Source organism: Cydia pomonella, chromosome 21, assembly GCF_033807575.1.
Source record: "Cydia pomonella isolate Wapato2018A chromosome 21, ilCydPomo1, whole genome shotgun sequence".
In the NCBI taxonomy this organism is placed as follows: domain Eukaryota; kingdom Metazoa; phylum Arthropoda; class Insecta; order Lepidoptera; family Tortricidae; genus Cydia; species Cydia pomonella.
In genome coordinates, this window is record NC_084723.1 from 15625203 (window position 1) to 15648484 (window position 23282).

Here is a 23282-nt window from a genome sequence, read left to right on the forward strand (position 1 = left end):
AGCAGCAGGGTTGGATGGCATTCGGCCAGACCTCTTGAAGGAGCTGACATCTGGCTCGGCTGGAGACAGCGGGGTACGTCTTTTGGAGTCCTTAACCAAACTTTGTAATTTTTTACTTAGCGGAAAGTTACTTGGCGAAGTTTGTCCTTATTTATATGGGGCTACTCTTTGCGCTTTAAGGAAGAAAGAGGGAGGGGTGCGTCCAATAGCAGTAGGGTGCACATTCCGACGACTCGTCGCTAAGCTTGGATGCCGCGCGGTAAGAGAGCAGATGGCTTCCTACCTTCAACCACTTCAGGTGGGTTTTGGGACACCTTTGGGTTGCGAAGCGGCGATACATGCAGTGCGTAGTTTTGCATTAGATTCAGAAAATGCAGGTAGTGTGATAGTCAAACTAGACCTAAAAAACGCTTTTAACTCTGTTGAGAGGGACGTCTTATTAAAAGAGGTAAGTGAGAATATTCCATTTCTCTACCCCTTCCTCCACCAGGTCTATCACCTACCTTCCAACCTCTTCTATGGTTCCAGTCGTATTTTGTCTCAAGTGGGTGCTCAACAAGGAGATCCGTTGGGTCCCCTCACTTTTAGCCTCTCAATACAAAAAGCAATCGCTGAGCTTAAGTCCCCGCTCAACATTTGGTACCTCGATGATGGTACCATTGGAGGTAAACCAGAAGAAGTAAAGCGAGACTTTGCTTATTTTGCTTCCGCGCCTTAAGGATCTGGGGTTGGAAGTTAATGCGTCCAAATGTGAAGTTTTCGCGTGCGGGTTGGAGTCATCTTCTTTCTTCCCCTCCTTCTCATCGGTATTGCCTGGGCTAAGGGAACTTAGCTCTAACTCTTTTACTTTACTCGGAGTCCCTTTATTTCCATCTGCAGTACCCGAGGCTCTGCTAAGGCGAAAAGAGCTCCTTCTGCTTGCTGGCGAACGCCTCAAGGACATCAATCCGCATGTAGCTTTGGTTCTATTACAAAAATATTTTGCCGTACCTAAGGTAACCTATCTTCTGCGTACGGCCCCCGTGTGGTTATTTCCTGACGACATCGATTGCTTCGATGCCGCTATAAAGTTATCAATAGAGTCTTTGGTAAACATCTTTATGAACGAAAACCAGTGGACACAAGCAGCCCTTCCGGTCCGTCACGGTGGCATTGGCGTGCGGCGTATAAAAGACGTGTGCCTGCCAGCCTTTCTGGCGTCGGCCCATGGGGTGGCAGACCTTGTTGCTAATATTGTACCAAAAAATGGCGACAGAGTGTGCATACCCCATGTGGCGGACGCCTTAAGGGCATGGTTGTGCATCAACCCGGGAGCAACTGTGCCAGAGAACCCAAAAATTCAGCGTGCATGGGACGACACTCTCTCAAAAGCTACATTAGACAACCTCATTATGAGCGCCGCGGGAGTTGACCGTGCAAGGCTTCTGGCAGTGTCGCAACCAGAATCAGGGGCATGGTTGCACGCGTTGCCTTCGCCCCAATTGGGCACCTTACTCGACAGTGACTCACTGCGCGTGGCTGTTGCTCTCCGCCTGGGCTGCGATGTATGCCAACCACACTTTTGCATCTGCGGTTCCATGGTGGGTGCTGACGGCCACCACGCACTGAGTTGCCGTCGTTGCGCAGGTAGGCACCCGCGTCACCATGCCCTCAACGATACTGTCCAGAGGGCCCTTAGGTCGGCTGGTGTCCCATCGGTGCTTGAGCCCCCTGGTCTTAGCCGCACCGATGGCAAACGACCCGATGGCCTGACCCTAATACCATGGGAACGGGGGCGGTGCTTGGTGTGGGACGCTACGTGCGTCAGCACCTTCGCCGCCTCCCACATCAGCCGTACCTCGCGCACGGCCGGAGCGGCAGCCGAAACGCAAGCGGCTTTAAAGAGGCAAAAATATGCCCCTATTTGCCCAGGCTACATATTCGTTCCATTCGCTGTGGAAACGGCGGGTTGCTGGGGAGCGGACGCAAAACGTCTTATACGCGAACTAGGCCGTCGTCTCAGGCAAAAGGGGGAGGGTCCCCGCTCCGAGTCGTTCCTAGTGCAAAGGCTGTCCATGGTAATTCAGCGTGGAAATGCTGCGAGTATCATGGGCGCCTTTGCACCCGGGACGGTGGGGAGCGGTTTGTTTGTGTAAATTTTAAGTTTTAATAATATAATAATATGTTTTTAGCTCCTTGTCTCAAATATTATATAATTTAACTTTACATATAAGATTCAAATCTTAACGAAAAACATTAGCACTGTAATAATTTTTGTATACATTATAACTATAATACAGTTTTGTTCCGTTCGGCGTCGAGACCCTGGGTCCGTGGGGTCAAGGCGCTCTAAGTCTCTTTGGAGACCTTTCAAAGAGACTCAGGGACGCAGCGGGACCGGAGAGCTGGCAGTTACCTCGCTCAACGCATCGGTCTGGCAGTTCAGCGGGGTAACGCAGCCAGCATCTTCGGGACTTTGCCGCAGGGGCCTTTTTTAGATTTTTTTTAGTTTAGTGTAGTTTTATGTATTTAGATTAATTGTAATTTTAAGTTGTTTTTATTTATTGTTTTATATATATGAATAAATAACTTTTGTTGCTGACAGTACACCCACTTTTCCATGACATTTCTCACCTCAGCATAAAACTAACTTATACCTCTAACATAAAAAACGAAACTTTTATAAAGTGTGAAAAGTCATTAAGGCAAAATTCGCGTCACGCGAAACGCGCATTTGCGGTGACAATCCTACCTATTAAAACGTCGTTAAATAGCTATTATATCCCTTATTATACCGGTATACGAGTCTTATATGACCGCTTAAGGATTATTCCTAATGTGTCTTAATAGCCGGTAACAGCGAATTAATGATATCAAATTACTATTAGTTTCCTTCGTTTCCTCCTTAGACCTTGGCAGTTTATGTACTGTTGAGTTTTATAATGAGGGAAACAGCAAATTAAATTTAGGAATGACTATTCAAAAATTCAAAAAAAATTCAAAAATTTATTCTGCAAGTAGGCCTCAAGGACTCTTTTACAAGTCAATACAACATTTATAGTAACATCATATAGTGACATGAAAAATACATAACAACATTTATAAATACAACAGCCAATACCTGGGTAAACATTACATTATAATAATCTTAAAATAAATAATTAATACAATACAATAGAGATGTATAGTCTCTATGGTTAAAAACACATTAAATCTGGAGATGTAAAAGGTCCCCAATGTCAGAGTACTAATACTAATAAAATTTGGAGGTGTAAAGTCTCTCCAAGTGTCAAAATAAAATTTATACTAAATAAATAAACCGCGTCTGGACTGTTAAACTAGCAGTCTCATAAACTAATGCTACATTCTGTACATAACTAGTATGTACCAAGTCAAGTATATTATACAATATGACTAAGTAGAAAACATATTGGTTTACGTTAAACGTTTTTAATATGTGCATTATTTCATATAATCACGGAGGAACTAAAGCTGCTAGAGTCAAGCCAAGATATGTTGGTAGCGTTTTTGATAGCCCAGACTGTGCAAGTGTTATCCTAAACGTCAAACATCTATGAATTTATGACGTCTACTTAACACTGTGACTAAAAATATAAGAGACTGGTTAAAAGTGAAGAGCATAAATGGACTAATTCGCACGATAGAGAGACAAAATAGACATATGTATGGTCGCCGACCTCCTGGACGGAGATGGCACGTAAAGAAGAAGACTTAACACTTACACAGGCTGGGCTATCAAAATCGCTGCCAGCTTAGCTTGGTCTGATTCTAGAGGGAAAAGCCTTTGAACGTAGTATAACAAACTAAGCTGGCTCTCAGAGCGTTGTTTTTACAGCGTAAAGGCGTATCTTGATCACCAATAACATTTAAATACTTTGTATTTAGTTATATAATTGTGATATATCTATTTTGTTAACTTTTTAATATTTCTATTAGTCATTTTATTGACTATATATTTGCACGCTTGCATGCAATCTAGATATATGAATTAAACATAATATAAGTAATGTAACATCCGTATACCTTATTAAAGCAAATAAATCATTTCTGATTTCTGGTTAACACAAACTATTATCTTTTTTTGAGCACCTTAGTACAATATGCAACTTAAGGAAAAACATTAAAGGTAGAGGTATCAAACATGTAAATATATTATTTAAAAGCAAGAAAAGAGCGGGCACGATTATTATTGTTGTCTATTAGGATCAGAAGAATAGTACCTAGTAGTACTAGTAACATAAAAATCACGGCAAAGATCACATTTAAGAAATGTTTAATTCTTATAAGACCTACACAAACCAAGACGCCGCCATACAATCGATGTTACGCTTCCATTTATAACGACGTTCTGAAATAACATGAAACTTGACATGACCATTCGTAACATATAATGTATGATGTACCTAGCTGTTTTCGTTGCTAGAAACTATAATAAAAGAAATTAGAGCGAGTGAAGTTAAAAGAATTGAAATAGTGTGTGGATGATAAATTAAGAACAGCTAAAAATGGCTGGCTAAGGTAGACTAGTGCTCGTCACTGTCCCAGATGTCATCACTAAACTTACGTCATTCTGTATAGATGACAGCGGGTGTCATATATTAGGCATTGGCAGGTCGAACACTGGCTCATTTACCTTACTGATACCAGTTATTAGTTAATTATAGAGGGCCTTCGACTTTAGCGCATAATTTCTTGTGCAGCCGTAATAAAACTATTTAAAAAATATAAATATCTTTGAAGTAAAGCTTTACATAAATTATGCAACCAACTTTAATTACTTACAATAACTACCGTCATAAAACATACGAATGAACAAATATAGTATTATTTATGGTTGTGACTTATAAAATGACTTCAAAATATAAGGGTTCCGTTTTTTGCCATTTGGCTACGGAACCCTTAAAAAAAGGGAGATTATCCGAGTATCGCTTAATATCGTCAATGGCGTCGTTTTTACTAATTATTTACTTATTACTACGAGGCAGGAAGTTAATTGAAGATTCGCACAGTTGAGGACTGCCAACCACCTAAGTTGTGAAGATGGAAATGTCGTGCGTAGAAGAAAAGTTACGTGAATATTCCCATACATCTATAAACAAATCGTCACTTCGCGATCCCACCAGATTCGATTCTAAACATTATTTTTAGCGTAATACTTCAGTAATCTAAAGTTTATTTAATCGCTCAATCTTCGTTAATAATTGGAATCGCGTGTTTATTTCCCCGCTGAAGACTAATTACCTCGTAATGGCCATAATACGTGAAACTGCGATCACGGACAGACAGACGGACAGCTGAGGTTGCTGTAATGATACTGTTTAACTATTGTTATCGCATTCATTACACTATCTACTTATATCACGACAAGGATCTTTTTTTTTATCGCAATACCTAGATAATGTATTAGAAAATCATGTACCTAACTCCATGATGTTGTTTATCGTTGTCTCGTACAGTCAGCATCAAAAGTAGCGGATCAAATAACGCTTCATAAGTATCTACCATTCTGTACCAGCTTAACAAAAAGTGATGTCTTTAAAATAGAACAACTAAGACTGCAAAAGATATACTTTAGAACGTGAATTTGGAAAAGTTATTTGGGATTTCAAATACTTCCGGCGCGTTGTTTCATCCGCTACTATTGATGCTGACTGTACCACCACATACGCGAATTTTCTGAAGATTTGCAGCCTTTGCAGGTATATGGGTTTCTTTCTCTGATACTATCAAATGTTCAGAAAAACGCCGAAATAATGCTAATATACGAAAAATTATATAAAAAATAAATATAAGTATATTTAACACAATCGTTTCTTGTAAATTTTTAAACGCAAAAGCTATTAAGCTAGGTTTTGCTTTGTTTTAGGTAATTATTATAGGTATAATCAACAGCACAAGTGTTTTAGCTACTTCTAAAGTGATTAAAGTAAATATGTATTGTGGTGCGAAGTAAAACTGCCCTTGTATCATAACATAATATATCCCTATATTTAATATTTTATTAAACAAATTTCATCGTATAGATTTATTAATTACCTAGCTACATTATATTATCGTCATGTTAGTTAAAGTGACATATAATTTAAGATGTCTAGGAACACATTACTCATAACCATTAGTAGATAACCCCTAGAAAGCGTCACAGAAACATACATTAACTTATCTCCCTGATAAGTGTTCTACTTTAATACTCATTACTTCCAATTAAAACTTTAAGAGAGTAGAGGACGACCGCTTCTCCATACAACGTAGTCCCCATTTTCCTCTCTGGATCTTGACATTATGGAAACCATTTTTATCCAATTTGATGTATGTACTCGTGATTATTTTAAGAAATAGGATCGAAAAACTCGTATAATAATTTAACATGTAAAAACAAAAAATACTTTGTTGAGTAATTTTCACAGCGTACTCACAATTGTCTTAAGTGCCATAGACCGTAATGGCACTTAAGTCCGTTATGCAAATTTCCACCATTTTGAACATTTTCAAAAAAATGAAACGACATAAAAATTATATGTAGCTAATGAACCTGCTTATAAAATTTCACGAGATTCAGTTGTGAATTGCGACGTGTACCCCTAGTGTAAATAAATTCGATTTCGAAACGTGACGTACGCGTTTGCGTTTAGTCTCATTTTGTATTGGATTTAGAAAGAGCGCGCCAAGCGGGACGTTTTGGAAACTCAGTATCCTATACAAAATGAGACTTAACGCAAACGCGTTCGTCACGTTATGATGTCGATCAAATTTACACTAGGGGTACTGTAGAGGAGAACATCCGGAACTACGAAAGCAAATTGCCCGAGTCCAAACGTAGACCTTCGGTAACGCTTCGGTCAAAATCACAAAAAAAAATCAATGGGGCGTAGTTGTAAACATACATCAAATTGCGTTAAAAATCCATGTGTTAATAACCAGAGAGGAAAACGGGGACTGTTTGTATGGCGAAGCGGTCATGTGGACTTTCCTCTTAACAGATTGTACAAATTAACGATCTGCAAAGTCACGCGAGTATTTATAATTAATATAATTACAGTGATTGGTCCTCCGAGTGCTGAATTGAATTAAAATTGAATGCGAATTATATTGAAAACGCTAGGGTTCATGCGTAAGCGCAACTTAATGTAGAGCGGAAATTATTATAATTCATTGAATTATATGATTATGAATATGTATAAGTGTAGTTGGTCTACTAATTCTCCTGAATAGAGAATATTTGATTAATTTCTTTATTATTGACTTGACTTGATATTATAATTTGTTGTTATGCTTTTACGTTTAGAAAATAAGCAATAACAAAAGTATTTAGCATCAATTCAACATCATTAGAAAAGTGATTATTATTTTCTTTGTAATTATACTGAAATTATCCTAAGTTGGCCAAATAAATGGTTTGTTTATTTTTTGTATGTGGCATACCTACATTTAGGCCAAATACAAACAAACACGTTGAATAAGTTTGATTACCTACTGTCTCTTCTCGTCAATAAAAATACATTTACAAGACTTTAAACAATCAAAATACTCTTTAAGTATACTCCTACTACCATCATTTAAAAAGGCCAATATTTACAAAAATATTTAATTAGAACAATACTTTACTTCGTCTACAACCTGCCACGCATTTTGCTTGAACACCGATTATGTTGTTAATTTACTACGAAATCAAATGTTTCGTTTTCTTTATAAGGAGTCTTACTTCAGGGGGCGCTTACATCGTTACTTACAATAATTTAACATTAAAGCGACACTTTCTGACGTAAGTACCAATGGTTACAAAATCCCTTTTAATACAAAATAACACATTTATTCCTTAAATGAAAAAGGCCTAAGTACAAGATATTTCAGTCGTAAATACGTCTATATCGAAATAAAAAGCTTTTAAATGTTATCTGTGGCCATAAAGACACATCATGAGTAATTATTTTATTTTCGTTTAATCATATTGTAAGCGATAAAAAATATAATTTAGTGGGCAATTAAAGAATTTCGTAAACTTGTCACCGAGTTGAAAATAAACAACTTTAATGAGGGTTATGACATTTAGCGGAATCAGTTTAACAATTTGTGTGAAAGTGTCATTGTGAAAATGTCGTGATGTCATAACATGGCTCAGATGCAATATTTGACAGCGCATCGTTATTTAAATAAAAGAACTGTCAATTAGCAAGATACGATATATTTTAGATGGAAGAAACTCAGGCGACATTTTCTAATTTATCTTAATCCTACGCCATAGAATCCCTATCACGAATTTCAGATCTTATATAAGGGTCGTACACACTTTATTATATACTGCTCGTTCCAGTATTTCCTGTAGACATCGCATACTTAAGAAAATCAAAAGTTATTTTTTAAGCTGATGTTACATTTTTTCAATACTTGAGACTCAAATAAGAAAGACCTGAACCCCTAGTGTAAATTTATTCAATAGCGAAACGTGACGTACGCGTTTGCGTTAAGTCTCATTTTGTATGCGATTTCCAAACAGCGCGCCAAGCGGGACGTTTTAGAAACTCAAAATCCCATACAAAATGAGACTTAGATAACGCAACCGCGTCCGTCACGTTTCGCTATCGAATAAATTTACTCTAGGGGTATTGATATAATACCGGGTCGTTAACGTTTGACGTTGTGCCCATATAGTGACCTTTTTCTGGAATGTGTTTGACCCATAGAAACATAAAACAATGCTGGTGATGGTGCTTGCCGCAGAGAGTTGCTTCTTCTCCATTCCCAGTGATAAAATATAACAAATGACTATCAAGTTACAGTCCCATCATTGGTACATCATTAATTAATATCGTTTGAATGGAGAACGCGGCGGGCTGTCACAACACTATCACTGATGTTGTTTGTCTTCGGGAACTAATAGTTATGGAAAGTAGAGGTAATACAGTCTCCATGTATCAAAAATTGTTCGTCAAAAAACCTTAAATATGTGGCGCTATCTAGAATATTTGAAGAAAAAAATCAATTCATAGACAGCGCACTTCACTCCGTCAATAACGCCTAGGTTGTTAGCTACTCTAGCGCTACTCTGGAGAGATTTGGAACTATTATTTATAGCTGACAGCTGGACACTTTTGCAACAGTTCTGCCTATAGAGATTGTATTCCTTATCTCCACCTTCCATAGGTGAAATACTCGACTTAGGTATTATATCTAAATAGTACATTACGATACAAGTGCGAAAAATAGGAAATTCGAAACGAGTGGCGATAAATTAAAACACGACCGAAGGGAGTGTTTTAAATCGACACGAGTTGCGAATTACCTATTCGCACATGTATCGTACAACGTTTTACAGTACATATGGCCCTTTAAATGTTGGACACAGTAACGTAATATGCTAATTTTCGCACTAGTGCGGTAAAGTAGCACCATATGTACTGTAAAATATTTTATAATAAATACCTATGAGTCCGATGCTTTAAGGTTCGACTCAATTTTCAGACTGTAGGCATTCAGTCGAAATTTGAGTTCTCATCGAGATCTGAGTCTTTTGTAAACACTTTGAGCCCTTCAAAAATAACTAAATAATTTTTCTAAAACTTACATATGACAATACCTAGTCTCCACATGAGATTCATTCATTTTCTTAGTGTTCATTTAAATATGTATTAACCTACAAAAATTAGTGACGAACCGCTAATAATCGTTTATCCCTTTCCATCATACCAATCAATATGTCGGAAAGGGACAAACGATTATTAGCGGCTTGTCAACTTTAGTAGACGTTTATGAATAAGGGGGGAAGTCTAAGTCAAATTTAAACAGTTCCTAACAACACTAATTATTGCAATAAACAGAACAAAACTTGTTAAATAATAATTATTAAACAAGCCCCGAATTACCAGAGTAATCGCCCACTTAACCGCCGCGAGGCACAATTTGAAGCCTCCAAACTTCAAAATAAACCAAGGATAATTTCCTCAAACAAACCCTTTTTAATTGCTCTAACGAGGCTAATTATAACCCGCGTCTTACGCCTACCACTCATTAAAGCCGAGTCGTAAAAATGTGCTAACTACGTTTCTTACAATTAGGTTTGGAGCCAAAATGGTTTCTATGGATTTGTATTTTGGGTTGACGAATACAATATATAATAGTCACATATAAAACAGTTTTGAGTCTCACTAAACGTGAGTTTAAGACTTAACTTTTAGTTCAACCCGCTTCCACAAAGGCGCTCCCATACAATGGAACGTAAGTTCACATTTTAATACGACATGCTTATTACATGAAACTTGACATGCACATTTATGTTTTAAAATGGACGTTACGCCAACTTCCATTATATGGAGACGCCGGGCTTTTTGATAACATGGCAGACAACGCACTGGCCAAACCTCTGAACACAGGAGACCGAGTTGTTGAGCTTCACTAAGAATCAAAGTTCAACCCCCTCTATGCTCACTCCCACATTAGAAAGGGTCCTAATTTTCAGCACCATGAGATTCTGTTTAGGGTTTAAAGTTCAATTCCCTGAAGGCGACGCTGAAACATGTATTTTCGGCAGCGTCCGACCGAAGTCTCGGCCAAAGGTCCCAAAAAATTCTGTTTGGTCAATGTGAAGTCCCCAATCCGCATCCGGCTAGCGTGGGACTATCGCCCAAGCTTGTTGTACAAACAGTAGTGAAACTTACATAGGTGGGTGGTGTTGTCAAAGTTCGAGTAGGCTTCTACAAATACATACAACAAACAACAACAAACAAACAACAAATACATTCTATTCTGTAGAATTATTTTAATTTAAGAATAAGAATAATATTTTATCATAAAATAATACATAGTAAAAGTTGCACAAATGCTGTCCTGTGTGTCCCAAACTAGGCTGAGCCTGTATCTTGGGACCCACCGAGCCGGTTCTACATTAACAGTTTACCCAATTATATACTAGGATGTATAACAAATTATCAGAAGTTAAATTAAATTACATTTAAAGTAAATTACAAGTCCATTTTACATTATTAGGTTGGTTAAAGTAAATTACATTTTACATTATAAGGTTGAGAGCTAGGGTAATTTATTATATATGGTGCAAGATATTTTCAAACTTATCATAACATATCTAAAACCTCGTGATAAAAAGTCGCATCAACCAAGAACGCTAAAGTTTCATATGACTTGTAAGCATATCAACAAGGCAGATGAATTAATCACAATTATCTTTAATGATAAATCACTTCTAACTACTGATCGAGATGGTCGGACAAAGGGGTTAAATTGACCGTTTTTAAGTGCACTACAAACGAGTTTGGAAATAGATTAACTGTTTGGTTAAGCTGGTTACAATCTGGTGAACTTGTTTAATTAAAGTCATTAATTGAGTGCGTTGCGAACGCAACTATTTATTTGTATAATCAATATATTCCTAATGCAGTAGCTAAACGCAGCCGTCGGGCTCGGCTGGTATTCGGAGGCTTTTTCAAAAGCACCAATAGGAGCGCTCCACATATTCTGGCACCTAAATTTAAACCTTTTTTACTGTAAAATTTTGATAAACCACTCTTTCAGCATCCTCCATAAAATCAACACCACCTTCTGCATTAACCGTTTTGTTAATTTATTAAGAATCGAAGCTTTTCATTTGAGTCGTCGAGATCCTGACCTGCACGGCGGCGGCGTAACATTTTAGTCACATCATCAATACTAATACAAGAAACCCGAACAATATTGGATAGTTAAGACAATATCAAAAACTATGACACTATAGGTGTGTTGAAAAGCAACATTGTAACAAATATTCAGTTTTTATTTTTTTAAAGAATTAATCATATCGCAAAATGCATATTTTGTTTTTCATCTGCTCCGGTCGAATGCATGTTAAATGTTGCTTTTTCATTGGTCCCAGGATCAACAGAAACTTTTGATTTAAAAATCTCCCCGAAACACGCACACTTCGAAACATATTTTGTAGTTCAACTGCACTGAGACTCACGAATCCCACGATACCCTAAAAAGAGGAATAAAAATGACTTAAACTATATTTTATCAAAAGATCTGTCTGTCACCGCCTTAATGAGCGATGAACGCACTTGTGTGCATGTGTGTTAGTGTGTTGTTGTGTGCGTGTGTACACTGTGTAGCACGCTCGAGCCAGTAGCACCAACAAAGTAGCTCAAATTACACACAATTACCCACTATTCTTCTACCCAAATCTTTCAGACGAATACTGTTAAAAAACATCCACAACAATCGCGTAATTAAGAAATGTGACGTTCTAACGAGATAGCGTCGTGACGGTGACGCAATCTATCGATATCGATTATCGACTCTTTATACAGACACAATTGGCACTTAGAGGTTATAAAGTTTTATAGCGAGTCATAATTAATGCGCAAATTACATGATGGAATCTTTAATTATGATTGTAGGACAAACAGGACATTATGCTTGATTAGTTGGCCAATACGTGCCGAGGGAGGGGTTACAATAGGTAATCAAATTTACTTTTAGTATGAGCGGTTAATTAAAATAGACAAGTGTGTAAAGGTTATCTTTGTAGCATTATTATATTGTCACTAAGTATGTTATAATAAACATAAAACTTTAATGTGGCTTCTCTTTATAACGGTTATACGTTAAATCGTTATGCTACTCCAAATCGAACTAACATTGTATTATGCGGTTGCCCTATTGATAATTAGGGTATAACTACCTACCTAACACAGTATTCTTTATTTCTTCTTATTAATTTATAATAAATGATTATTTTATGTTACCTCTAATAATTACTGAGAAATATCCCCGGCAATTATGTACCAAAGAATTCGAAAATTTTCCCATTAGGTAAAAAATATTTTATACGTGACACATACCTAAATCAATTAATTAATTACATATAGTAGTTCACTTAAAGGAATAGACCTAAATCAGATTACAAACATCGATGGTCCATGCCCCGCACTACGGAACAATCAAATTTCGAACAACAATGGCGTCGGTTGATAATCGCGGGCTTTCGGTTCACAAAAGACCTTTGTCAGAGCGCTTAACTTTTTAAAACATTTTTTAAACCGTTTCTGACGGACGCGTTAAGCCAGTTTAATTAAAATGAACTGTTTTTTTTCTGATGGTTCATAAAAATATTGTTGTTATAGAGGGTGCGTTTCGTTATTGCTTATTTGTCACATAATATTTGCTTTTGATCCGAAGGAATTAGGGAGGGGAGGGGTGGTGCGCAGATAATGGCTGCCGTTTCGAGGGGTGGATAATTTGATTTTTATTGCTACTGGTTACGAATAACTGGTGTAACAAATGGCTTAGTTAGTGGAGTTAATTCTATTCAATTGTTACAATATAATGTAAAGTAATAATTTATCATTGTCAAATAAACTATATGTACTTGTGGATGTGGATATATTAGGTACATATCGGTATAGATCTGGGTAAATTATTCTGTCATTTAGTTTCATTTCACTTTATGTTTCTACGAAGAAAACACTGCGTGTTCCTAATATCCAATATCTGTGATATCACATGAGCACCCATCACTTAAGTAGATACTATATTGTGTTTTTTTTTTAAGCTGCAACAATGTAATGGTAGGTAGAATTGATAAGTCTAAAATTGGTTCATAATAACAAAGATACGAGCTTCATTTCTATCTAATTAACGGTTCTTACAAAAAAATAATATTTCGTTAATAAACCAAACAGATAATTTAAAAGCAATAAAGATGTTATTCTGACTCGTGACACTTGATCCCGCGCTATTAGGACGAAGATTTCATAACTTAGCGATAACCTCGATTCAATACCGTTTATAACGAAAACGTAACATAACGGAGTATCATTCGCGCGCTTGCGTCGTTTTGCCACAAACACCGTTACAATGTGACTATCGCACTATTAAGCGTAATTATGAGCAGATAACTTAATTGTCTCATAATTAGCAACATTGTTGAATGATTTATTGTTTTTGCAGTTTATGCGTATAAAATATGGTATCATTTTGAGGTTACGATATAGTATGTGATATCTTGTTGTATAGCTTATTTTACTGAAATTAAGTTCGTTTATCCAGGCAAGTAAGTTATCTTACTCAGATACCCAGAATATTGAACCGAAATTTAATGAGCAAAATAAATTATATAAGGGACAATTAAGACGATCGGATTAAACATAAAGAGTGCCCAGTAACGGTTTTTCAAATGGACTGAGTAATCCTCAACTCCGTTATACCTTTTAAGATCCTATACAAAGTTGTACGACTAAAATACGCCAGAGAAAAGCCAATTAACTTATTTCAAAAACCGCGATCGGTACAAACAAAACGACACTTTGTTCCTTTTTCGAAAAAGGACGTTGTGAATTCAAACGTTCCCGGATTACTTTTTTATTTTTTTAAACAAGCGCCGACAGACCAGAGATAACGTTATCGTAAACGCTGGTGTTTAGAGATACTTTCTTTTTTCAAAAAGTTTGTAAGTCGGTGAAGGATTAATGAGCCGTTTGAGATAAACCTACGGTTAATTGCATTGATTAAGCATATTTTAACTGTACGTTTATAGTCAGAGATAAATTTAATTGATACTTGGGTGAAGTGAATAATAGACACTGATTTAAAACGGTTAATAGGTAGGTGTGTTACGATTGGAAAATTATACTACCGTAAGAGATAAAATAAATCTCTGCCAGAACAACACAAGCTGAATTTGAAACTAAACTATGTAGGTATTAAGGTTTAGAGAAAGATAGAGTCTAAAAATTTAGATGAAGATACACATCTATACATTATGATACAAAACGATACATAATATATGTAAAAAAAGTAAATGATCGTCACCTACACCTGTAAATATTATCTGCAGCAACATATCTCAGTAACAACCGGACCAATTTCAAGCCTATTTATAGAAGAGAATTTCAAGTAGCCACGCCTGTATTTACCCAGTGGCTAAGTATTTATCGAGTGCCTGCCGCTTAACTATTTCTCCTAAGAAAATATCCGCTGGAGATCTAAAATACAACTTCCTGTGGAGATGCTATAATATGTTGATTCATAAAAGAAAAAGACATTACTTGTCTTTGCTAGAATCGGTAAAAGGTTTAAAATGTTTAGAATGGTAGCTGGGCCAACAGCGGCAGTTTCTTATGGTATAAGTTAGCACCGTTTGTACAAGCAATTAGTTTACGCTGAAGATTATGTGGGCAAAAATAATCTTAAATTAACATTAATTAACTACACAATATACAATTGTTTTTATCATAAGCTAGGCGTATTGTAAGTACCTATTACCAATACATATACAATACTTTTTTTTTTATTGTCATTTTAATGATAACCCTTGGAGTGGTAGGCAGTCGACTCCCGAATCATTGTCATTTAAATTTCAAATGTGATTAATTGAAATAAAATCAAAATTCCAATAATTCAAAAACGACATATGACACTTGAAGAGTTAAGAAAATAAACACTAAAAGATAGACATTCGAATTTAAGAGTTAAAAAAATTCGACAAATAAATATCGATATCGATAAAAAATTGCATTGAGGTCTACCATTTTTGCCACGCGAGTGTTATATTAGCTAGATCGGTAGGGGGTGTGAAGTTTCACATGAATCCGTCGCACCCCTACTGGTTCTACAGGAATTATAGCGGGCAAAGAACGACTGTGAGGGTTTTTATTCTTCTCTCGCTTGAATTACAGAAACTAACGAAACACGAACGACTTGTTTTGCATGTGTTTACTAAATAAACACCTACAAAAATTCAAACAATAACTGTTGATGGAACTTTGTTATGTACGTAATTAATTCACAATAACGTGAGAAAGAATAGAATCAATTTAAAATTAGAAACTTTAATGTATAAGTATGAAATTAGTAATTTAATTTCAATAGACTAGAAATTGGACTATACATAGTTGGGTGGTTTTGCACTTACGTTTGAACTCTCGTTTAAAACGAGTGGGATCGATTTGTCACTTGTCACTGTCTCCCTTACTTTCTCTACGAGATTTTCAGAAAATAAACTATGACCAAATAAATAATAATTTCTAACTGTCAACTGCATACTATATTTGTTAGAGCTTTATAACTGTACATGATTATTCAACAAGTTCAACAACATAACATTAATTTGACAGTTCACTCGTTTAGTAAATGAATACGGGTTGCTGGACCTGTCAACTGTCAAGGCTTGACCAGGCAATTAAGTGGAAATCAAGACGCAGCTGCCACGCTGGCATTTGTGTTTGACAGAACTTGAAGGTAGCGTGGGACTGGTCTGACTTTTGTCTATTAAATGTAAAATTGTCAGGGAACAGCTAGATAGTTGTTTAGTGAATTACCCACTTTAGTGTATTTAAGTCAAAACCGTTTGAAAGCAAGCATGGTGTTTACCTAGGTAAGTATTAAAAACAAATATAAATCTTATTTTTCTCTATGATTGACTGATAAAACTTTTAAATTTAGATATTATGAGAAATTGTTTAAAATCATAAATTATTGAATTTTTAACCTTTAGTGCACGTAGTGACCGCCCTTATAATCCTAAGGTTTCTTAAAACAGTTTACACTTAGTTTCGCATATCTTTATCCGACAATTAAAATATAGTAGTTACCAATCGTAACAATTAAATACCTACCTACATACTATTTCTAGTTTTAGTAATAGGTACCTACTTGTCAATGCATTGTATTCTGATACTTAACAATATCTTTATTTACAATAACAATATACAGAATGGATATTCTGATACTTGTATAAACAAATATAAAACATAATAATAATATTCTCATTCTTATTATTTTTTAATTTACTCTACGCGATAATTAACGAACACGTCGACAAAATGCTATTGGTACCTAATATTTTTTTAATGTTGATTTTTTAGGTAAGTATCTACATTGTTTATAAACACTAATATACTAATTGGAATCAAATTAAATCAAAGAAATACTTTGACAAATTATTTGTTTATGTTTTATATTTAGATATTTTAGTTTAAGTAAGGAAAGAATGTACATAAGGTTGGGTGGGGAACAGATAGATACTTACCTACGCTAAGGCTATTTTTACTTTTAATTCACCCACCTACTTATAGTCATTATTTAGAATTTTAGATCCTCATTAGCCTCTTTTGTTATTGAACAACATAAAACAGTACCTAAGTTACGCGACGCAATTATTTTATTTTAACCACAAGGGAAAAATATCCTTTTCGTCCTCAATGAAAACGTTTAAATTTACATATGAATAGTTATTTGCAGGTAAATAAACGTATATTTTTTTAGCTTTCGTTATTCGCAAGATTGCCGGTTATCTTTAAAATTAACCCGGCCACGTCGCGCGATCCCACGATGTCATGTCGGCGTCGGCAGAAAATTTACCGGCGTCGGCACAAAAAATATATCTATAAAATCAAAATTACTTAGGACTCAACAGTTTTTGACATTGTGTATGACTGATGTACCTATATCTGTATGAGTTTGAGAGCATAAGGGCCCAGCCAGCAAGTCTAGTAAGAAAATTGGTACTCCTTATTCAAAATTAAAGCAGAATTTGGATTTTAGATTTACATAATGTTTTGGACAGGCGTATTAAGTATCCGACATAGGTAGATAAAAATCATTTCTCTTTGTCAAGCTGAATTAGAAATTACGGTCCTTGGCCTTTTATAGAAATAATGTTTGGAACTTACCCCCAGGAAACCTATGTGGAAATATCCTTCCATGTCTGTTGATTAGCCAAGGGTAGAGCTGGTACGACTCTCGAGGTACAGGTGCGGGGTGCGGTGGGGGGTGCGGGGGCAGCGGTGCGCCGAACCCTTGCTGCTGATGCGCGAGGGCAGCCGCCAATGCTGCACCTTGGAAGTGCGCTAAGAACTGCTGGTGATGACTCTGCGCTTCCAAATAAGGCAGCCTCTTCAACTCGGGCGATGGAAACACTGCGGGCAACGCGCTAGGCCGCAACAGAGGCCTAGGAGACGGACTCCTAGGCGTCCTAGGAGACGCCACGGGCGACGGTGACCCCGGACTCGCCAGCGGCGGCGACGCGTGCTTCGGCGGCCCGCCACCCACTATACTGTCTATACTAAAACCGATCTTCGGCTTCGACGGCACCGCCAGCACAGGGGTCGGTGCGAGAGGCATCATGCTTTCACGAGTCACAAACACTTAGCACTGTCACAGAGCACAATCCATGGTGACGCGCGATACGAACGCCAACGCGGCGCGCGGCCGAATGACTACCGCGCCCGACGCCCGGCGAGGGAAAAAATAACGAACATGGATGCCGAGCGAGCGATTGGTCGGTGTTTTCCAATGGGCGTAGAGCTGCATTTGAAATTTGAAGCGGCGCGACGTGATTGGTTGGTTGCGTTAGGGAGGTTGTGTTTGAATTTGGAATGCTTTCGCGATGGGCGGTTGGAGCCGGGAGCTTGCGTGTAAGCCTGCCGGGTGCGGGCGTCAGTCGGCGCGAGGCGGCGCCGAGGAAGGTTCCGCTTCGCCTTTTGGTCGGGTTACCAATCAATTAAGGCCCGGATTGGGCTTGCTCGTTCTGGGCCCGCTGCCTCCGCATTCGAAATAATACACTTTAATTAACTCCGATAGTTTATTAACTTAATACCGCGAGATAAAGAATTTTTCAGCGATTTCTCTTAGAAACAATTAATTTGCAGCGCCCGGCCCGCCATTTTGGCATTTCTAATTATTTTTATCGTTGATATGAACCCGCATATTGTTGAATTATTTTTTAATGAAACGCGATAAGGATTGAATTTCACGCAAATTTTACGCCATTATAAACTAAATAGTGTTTGGTAAATAGTTTGATTTTTTAATTAAAATTGTTTTGTGTTTTGTAGCGCTGTACGACTGTGATTAGTTATTGTTTGGGAAATGTATGCGTTCCGCCATGTTATATTCAATTACTATACATATGTAGTAGATAGATTACGTTGCGAACGTAGGTACGATATGAAAAAAAAAACTATTTGCCTAAATTCATACCTACGTACATATTAAAAGTCTAAATTTAAAAGCATTTTTATTAGAGATGCCCCGAATAATGGTTTTGGCCGAATACCGAATATTCGACCTGTCTCTCGACCGAAGCGCCGAATATTCAGCACAACATGCGAATATTTTGAGTCACATTAATTATGAAAACTGTTCGCCGATAAAGCACAACGTTTACCTACTAAGATTTTATTTTTGTTGCCCAGCATCAGTGAATGTTAGAGTCAATCAAATCAGACCCGCGGTAAAAATAAATTTATTTGTAGTCAACATATTCTCAAAATCGAATAAAATAGTGGATTTTGTATATTATTTTCATAGTAGGCAGTTGCAACAGATATCCGGTATTCGGATGAATAGTAGCCGTCATTGGGCCGAATACCGAATAATCGGCAAAGTGGCCGAAAGGATTGAATACCGAATAGTTGCCGAATATTGTGGCATCTCTGAGTTTTATTACGAACATATTACGTTATGGACCCCGCAAGGACGCAACAATTTTATAACCAAATAACAAACGATTATCTACTTAGGTACCTACAGTAATAATATTATATGAGATCATAATTATTAGTATTTAAGGGCTAATTTACGTACCTATATTTCGATATTTTAAAAAATACGTTTATTTTATAACGTAGCGTACCGAGCCAATCATGCATGCATGTGCAGTTGTTTGTGCAGTTTTTTCACTATACCTAGATACCTAGTACTAGCTCAAACAGAAAAGTTCACTCGAACTAGCTCTTCTATATTACCTAATGGGTACCTATTACAGGTGGCGTTCTTCATAAACGCGCTGCAAGCCTTAATCTGCTAAAACTCGTTTACCTTAATCTACAATTTTAACTTAGATATGTATTAGTAAGAAAGTGACAAAAAATAAATATAAAAAGTGCGGTTTGTAAATTTGTAAAGATTTATTTAACGTTAATAAGCGCATTGTTATATGCCTACTTGATAAATAAACTACTTATCTTTATCTTTAGCAAGCGACAAATAGGTGTGGTAGAAAAACATTGTTTAATTTAATAATTTAGACGTATTGAAATTTTAATAACAATAAATTTTATGTACCTACTTAGTACCTATCTACCTAAACTACCTATAGGAGCTATAGGTATACCTATATGTAGATCTTTACTAAACTTTCACGTTTTTAAATCAGTTTTAGTGTTATACATAATACCTAAATACCTAGTCTACCTACCATCGCCGTATGAACATATTAGCTATTTATTGTAGTTAATATGAAAGCACTGGTACCTATAAATTGAATATATACATATTATACCAAAAACAAAGTGATTAAATGCTCCAGTAAGAGGCCAGATTCGAATCGAAAATAATAAAACAATTTGTTTTATTCCCCAGTTGTATGAAAGTGGACCAGTTGCGGGCCCGGTAGCCGAAGTTTCGGTTTCGACATAAAAAATCATGTTTTAGCTAAATTCAGTTTCGGCTAAAAACCTGCTGAACCTTTCAGCCGCGCCGAATCTGTTTCTTTTCTACCTAGTATTCAAACTATCGGTTTCGGTGTTTTTTTTATTTATTTTTTTCTAACATAAAAATCATGTTGCGGCCGAAGGTTCGGTTGTTGATAATTGCCGTTTGATTTTTAACGATATTTTGTAAAAAAAAACTAAGAAAAATAATCCACAAAAATATGATTGTCAACGTATTTTTTGATCTACCTATATTTTTCAATGACATCAAAGAACATTAGCCAAATATCTGAAAACTATTAGGCAGGTCGGTAGGAATTGAGTTCTATGGCGAGCACTCAAACACCCGTGTGGCGAAAAGGTAAAAAACGGTATAAATTGATGTTTGGCACAGTCAGCACGATCTTGTAGCTCTACAACTAAGATGATCTATAAGTATGTCAGGTGTTTTTTGCGCCATTGTCTAATATTTAATTGAAGACTGTAATACAAATTGTATAAAAGTTGAAGGCACCTAGAGTCCAACAAAAGACTAATAAAATCTAATTGGAGATATGCGATCTCTGTTTAGTAAAAGTGGCCAAAACTTTTCAAATAAGAATTAAGTAACATACATTTAACGATGTTGTACTTTTTGTAATTTTTATTATTAAGAACACAAAAGGCTTTAAATAAATATAATAACTTCGCATTAAACAAAATTTATTGCCATTTTAAATAACTTTAAAAACTTTTCTGCAGATTTTAAATAATAATGTGCCTTATGTCGTAGATAATTGTTGCCTACAATGATACCTAATAAACGCGCATAGTCTCTTAAAATACCTGCGATAAAATAAATTTATTGATTTTAAAATCGAAAAAACCCTAAAAAATATATTTATTGTGCATCATAAAGTTGCAGGAAAAAGACAGAAAATGAATTCGTGGTGAACTTTAACTGTTGTAGTTTGTAGTTATACTTCTATAAGTATGTAATTTTAGTTTTAACACGAATAAAATATTTGATTATGATTCTGAAATACACGTATATTAATTTTATTTAGTATTAGTTTTTAGGTTTGATGAGTAAGTTGTTTTATATATATATATTATAGGTAGGTTAAGTTTATTGCAATAAATAATTTTCTCTTCAGAAATACAAGTTTAAGACTAGGTAACACCCAGCGTTAAAAAGGTAAGGTAAGGTGTTAAAAAAATAGTAAGGATTATATCTACTTAGAATCCCAAGGACTATCGATTTAAAATTAAATAAAGTAAAAATGGCCAAGCCACATATTTTGACTAAGGTGTAGTTTGTGAGTTTGTGGAGTTAGGGCTTGTAGAGTTAAAAGCTTGGCTCTATATGAGATCTGATTACTTTTTAACAGTGCGAGCCTTCTAGTTCCGTCTTGGCAACGTTTTACATGAAAATGTTTTTGGTGGGATAAAGCCATCCATAATACCACATTGACCTTACATACATTATTTTCATTTCTATTGATATGTACCTATGTATTGTCTGATTATTGAAAGAACAAACAAGCCCAAAGGTGTGGCTAGAGCCTCGATGGCATCGCATTATCGCGTCGTGACCGCATTTGAATACTCAGCTCGATGGCGAAATCATTCGATTTCAGCCAGCCGATGTACCGGTAGGTCGGTACCGATAGTCCGGTACACACGGTACTGGTACTAGGTAGTGTGGCTAAACCTCGATAGCATCACATTATCGCGTCGTGGCCGCATTTGAATACTCAGGTCAATGGTTTCACCATTCGATTACAGTCAGGCTGATCGACGTACCGGTATGGTAGACGAAATTGTCCCGGTTGTGTAGATGTTGTCGAAAAAACAATAAATATAGGCATACATAGTTACTTGTAAGTTTCAATGTAACCGTTCTGGCATAGTAGGTAGTGACCCTGCCTATGAAGCCTGTGGTTCTAGGTTCCAATCCCGGTAAGGCCATTTATTTGTGTGATGGGCACAGATATTTATTCCCGAGTGGCGTTTTCTATGTATTTAAGTATTTATATCTTATATATATCGTTGTTTGAGTACCCACAACACAAGCCTTCTTGAGCTTACTGTGGGGCTTAGTCAATATGTGTAATGTTCTTTAATATTAATTTTATTACTTATTTAGTATAAAAAAAACAGCCAACACCTAGTTAAGTGTCACACGAATCTAGCCGCCGCTGTACAATCGATATTAAGGTCTCAATAATTGTAATAATATAGAAATTAGAGCGAGTAAAAGTTTCACACAAAACTTCTACTCGCTTTATATTCTTTATACAACAATTTTAGCAAGGAAAACTATTAGTTCCGGACTTTGATATGTTACTTGAATGTTCATGGCAAGTTACATGTAATTTAAGCATTTCATTTTAAAATGAGAGCGCTTCGATTGTATGGGCCCAGCTTCTTGGCGTTCGGGCTCTTGATGCACCGTGAAAGTACCGATGTCAAGAATCTTGAATATCGGTAGGTACCCGCGACATCCCTACCCCGTGCCCCGGTTCCTTACCGTCACATGATTGCCTACGAATAGTTTAGGCTTTTTGTACCGGTGAATACCGGTATACGAGACATCCCTACCCCGTGCCCCAGTTCCTTACCATCAAATAATTGCCTACGAATAGTTTAGGCTTTTTGTACCGGTGTTCAAGAATCTTGAATACCGGTATACGAGACATCCCTACCCCGTGCCCCAGTTCCTTACCATCACATGATTGCCTTCGAGTAGTTTAGGCTGGTGCCCCCTAATCTCGGGACTTTTATCACCTGCAACCGCAGACTACAACAAATAAAGTGGCTGCTAATGATTGGGTATCTCCAGCTTGAGTTGGAGGTTGCGGGTCGTGGGGGAGTTAACTA

General features: G+C 36.6%; 1 protein-coding gene across 1 annotated transcript in view; it reads right to left on the reverse strand.

Moving 5' to 3' along the window:
* Positions 1-18876, reverse strand: part of LOC133529569 (homeotic protein empty spiracles-like) — a 49160-nt gene extending 30284 nt beyond the window's left edge. The window contains exon 1 of the mRNA XM_061867316.1: positions 17658-18876. Coding sequence (XP_061723300.1) covers positions 17658-18111 — 454 coding nt within the window. The 5' untranslated portion in view covers positions 18112-18876. The remainder of the gene's footprint in view (positions 1-17657) is intronic.
* Positions 18877-23282: the final 4406 nt, after the last annotated feature.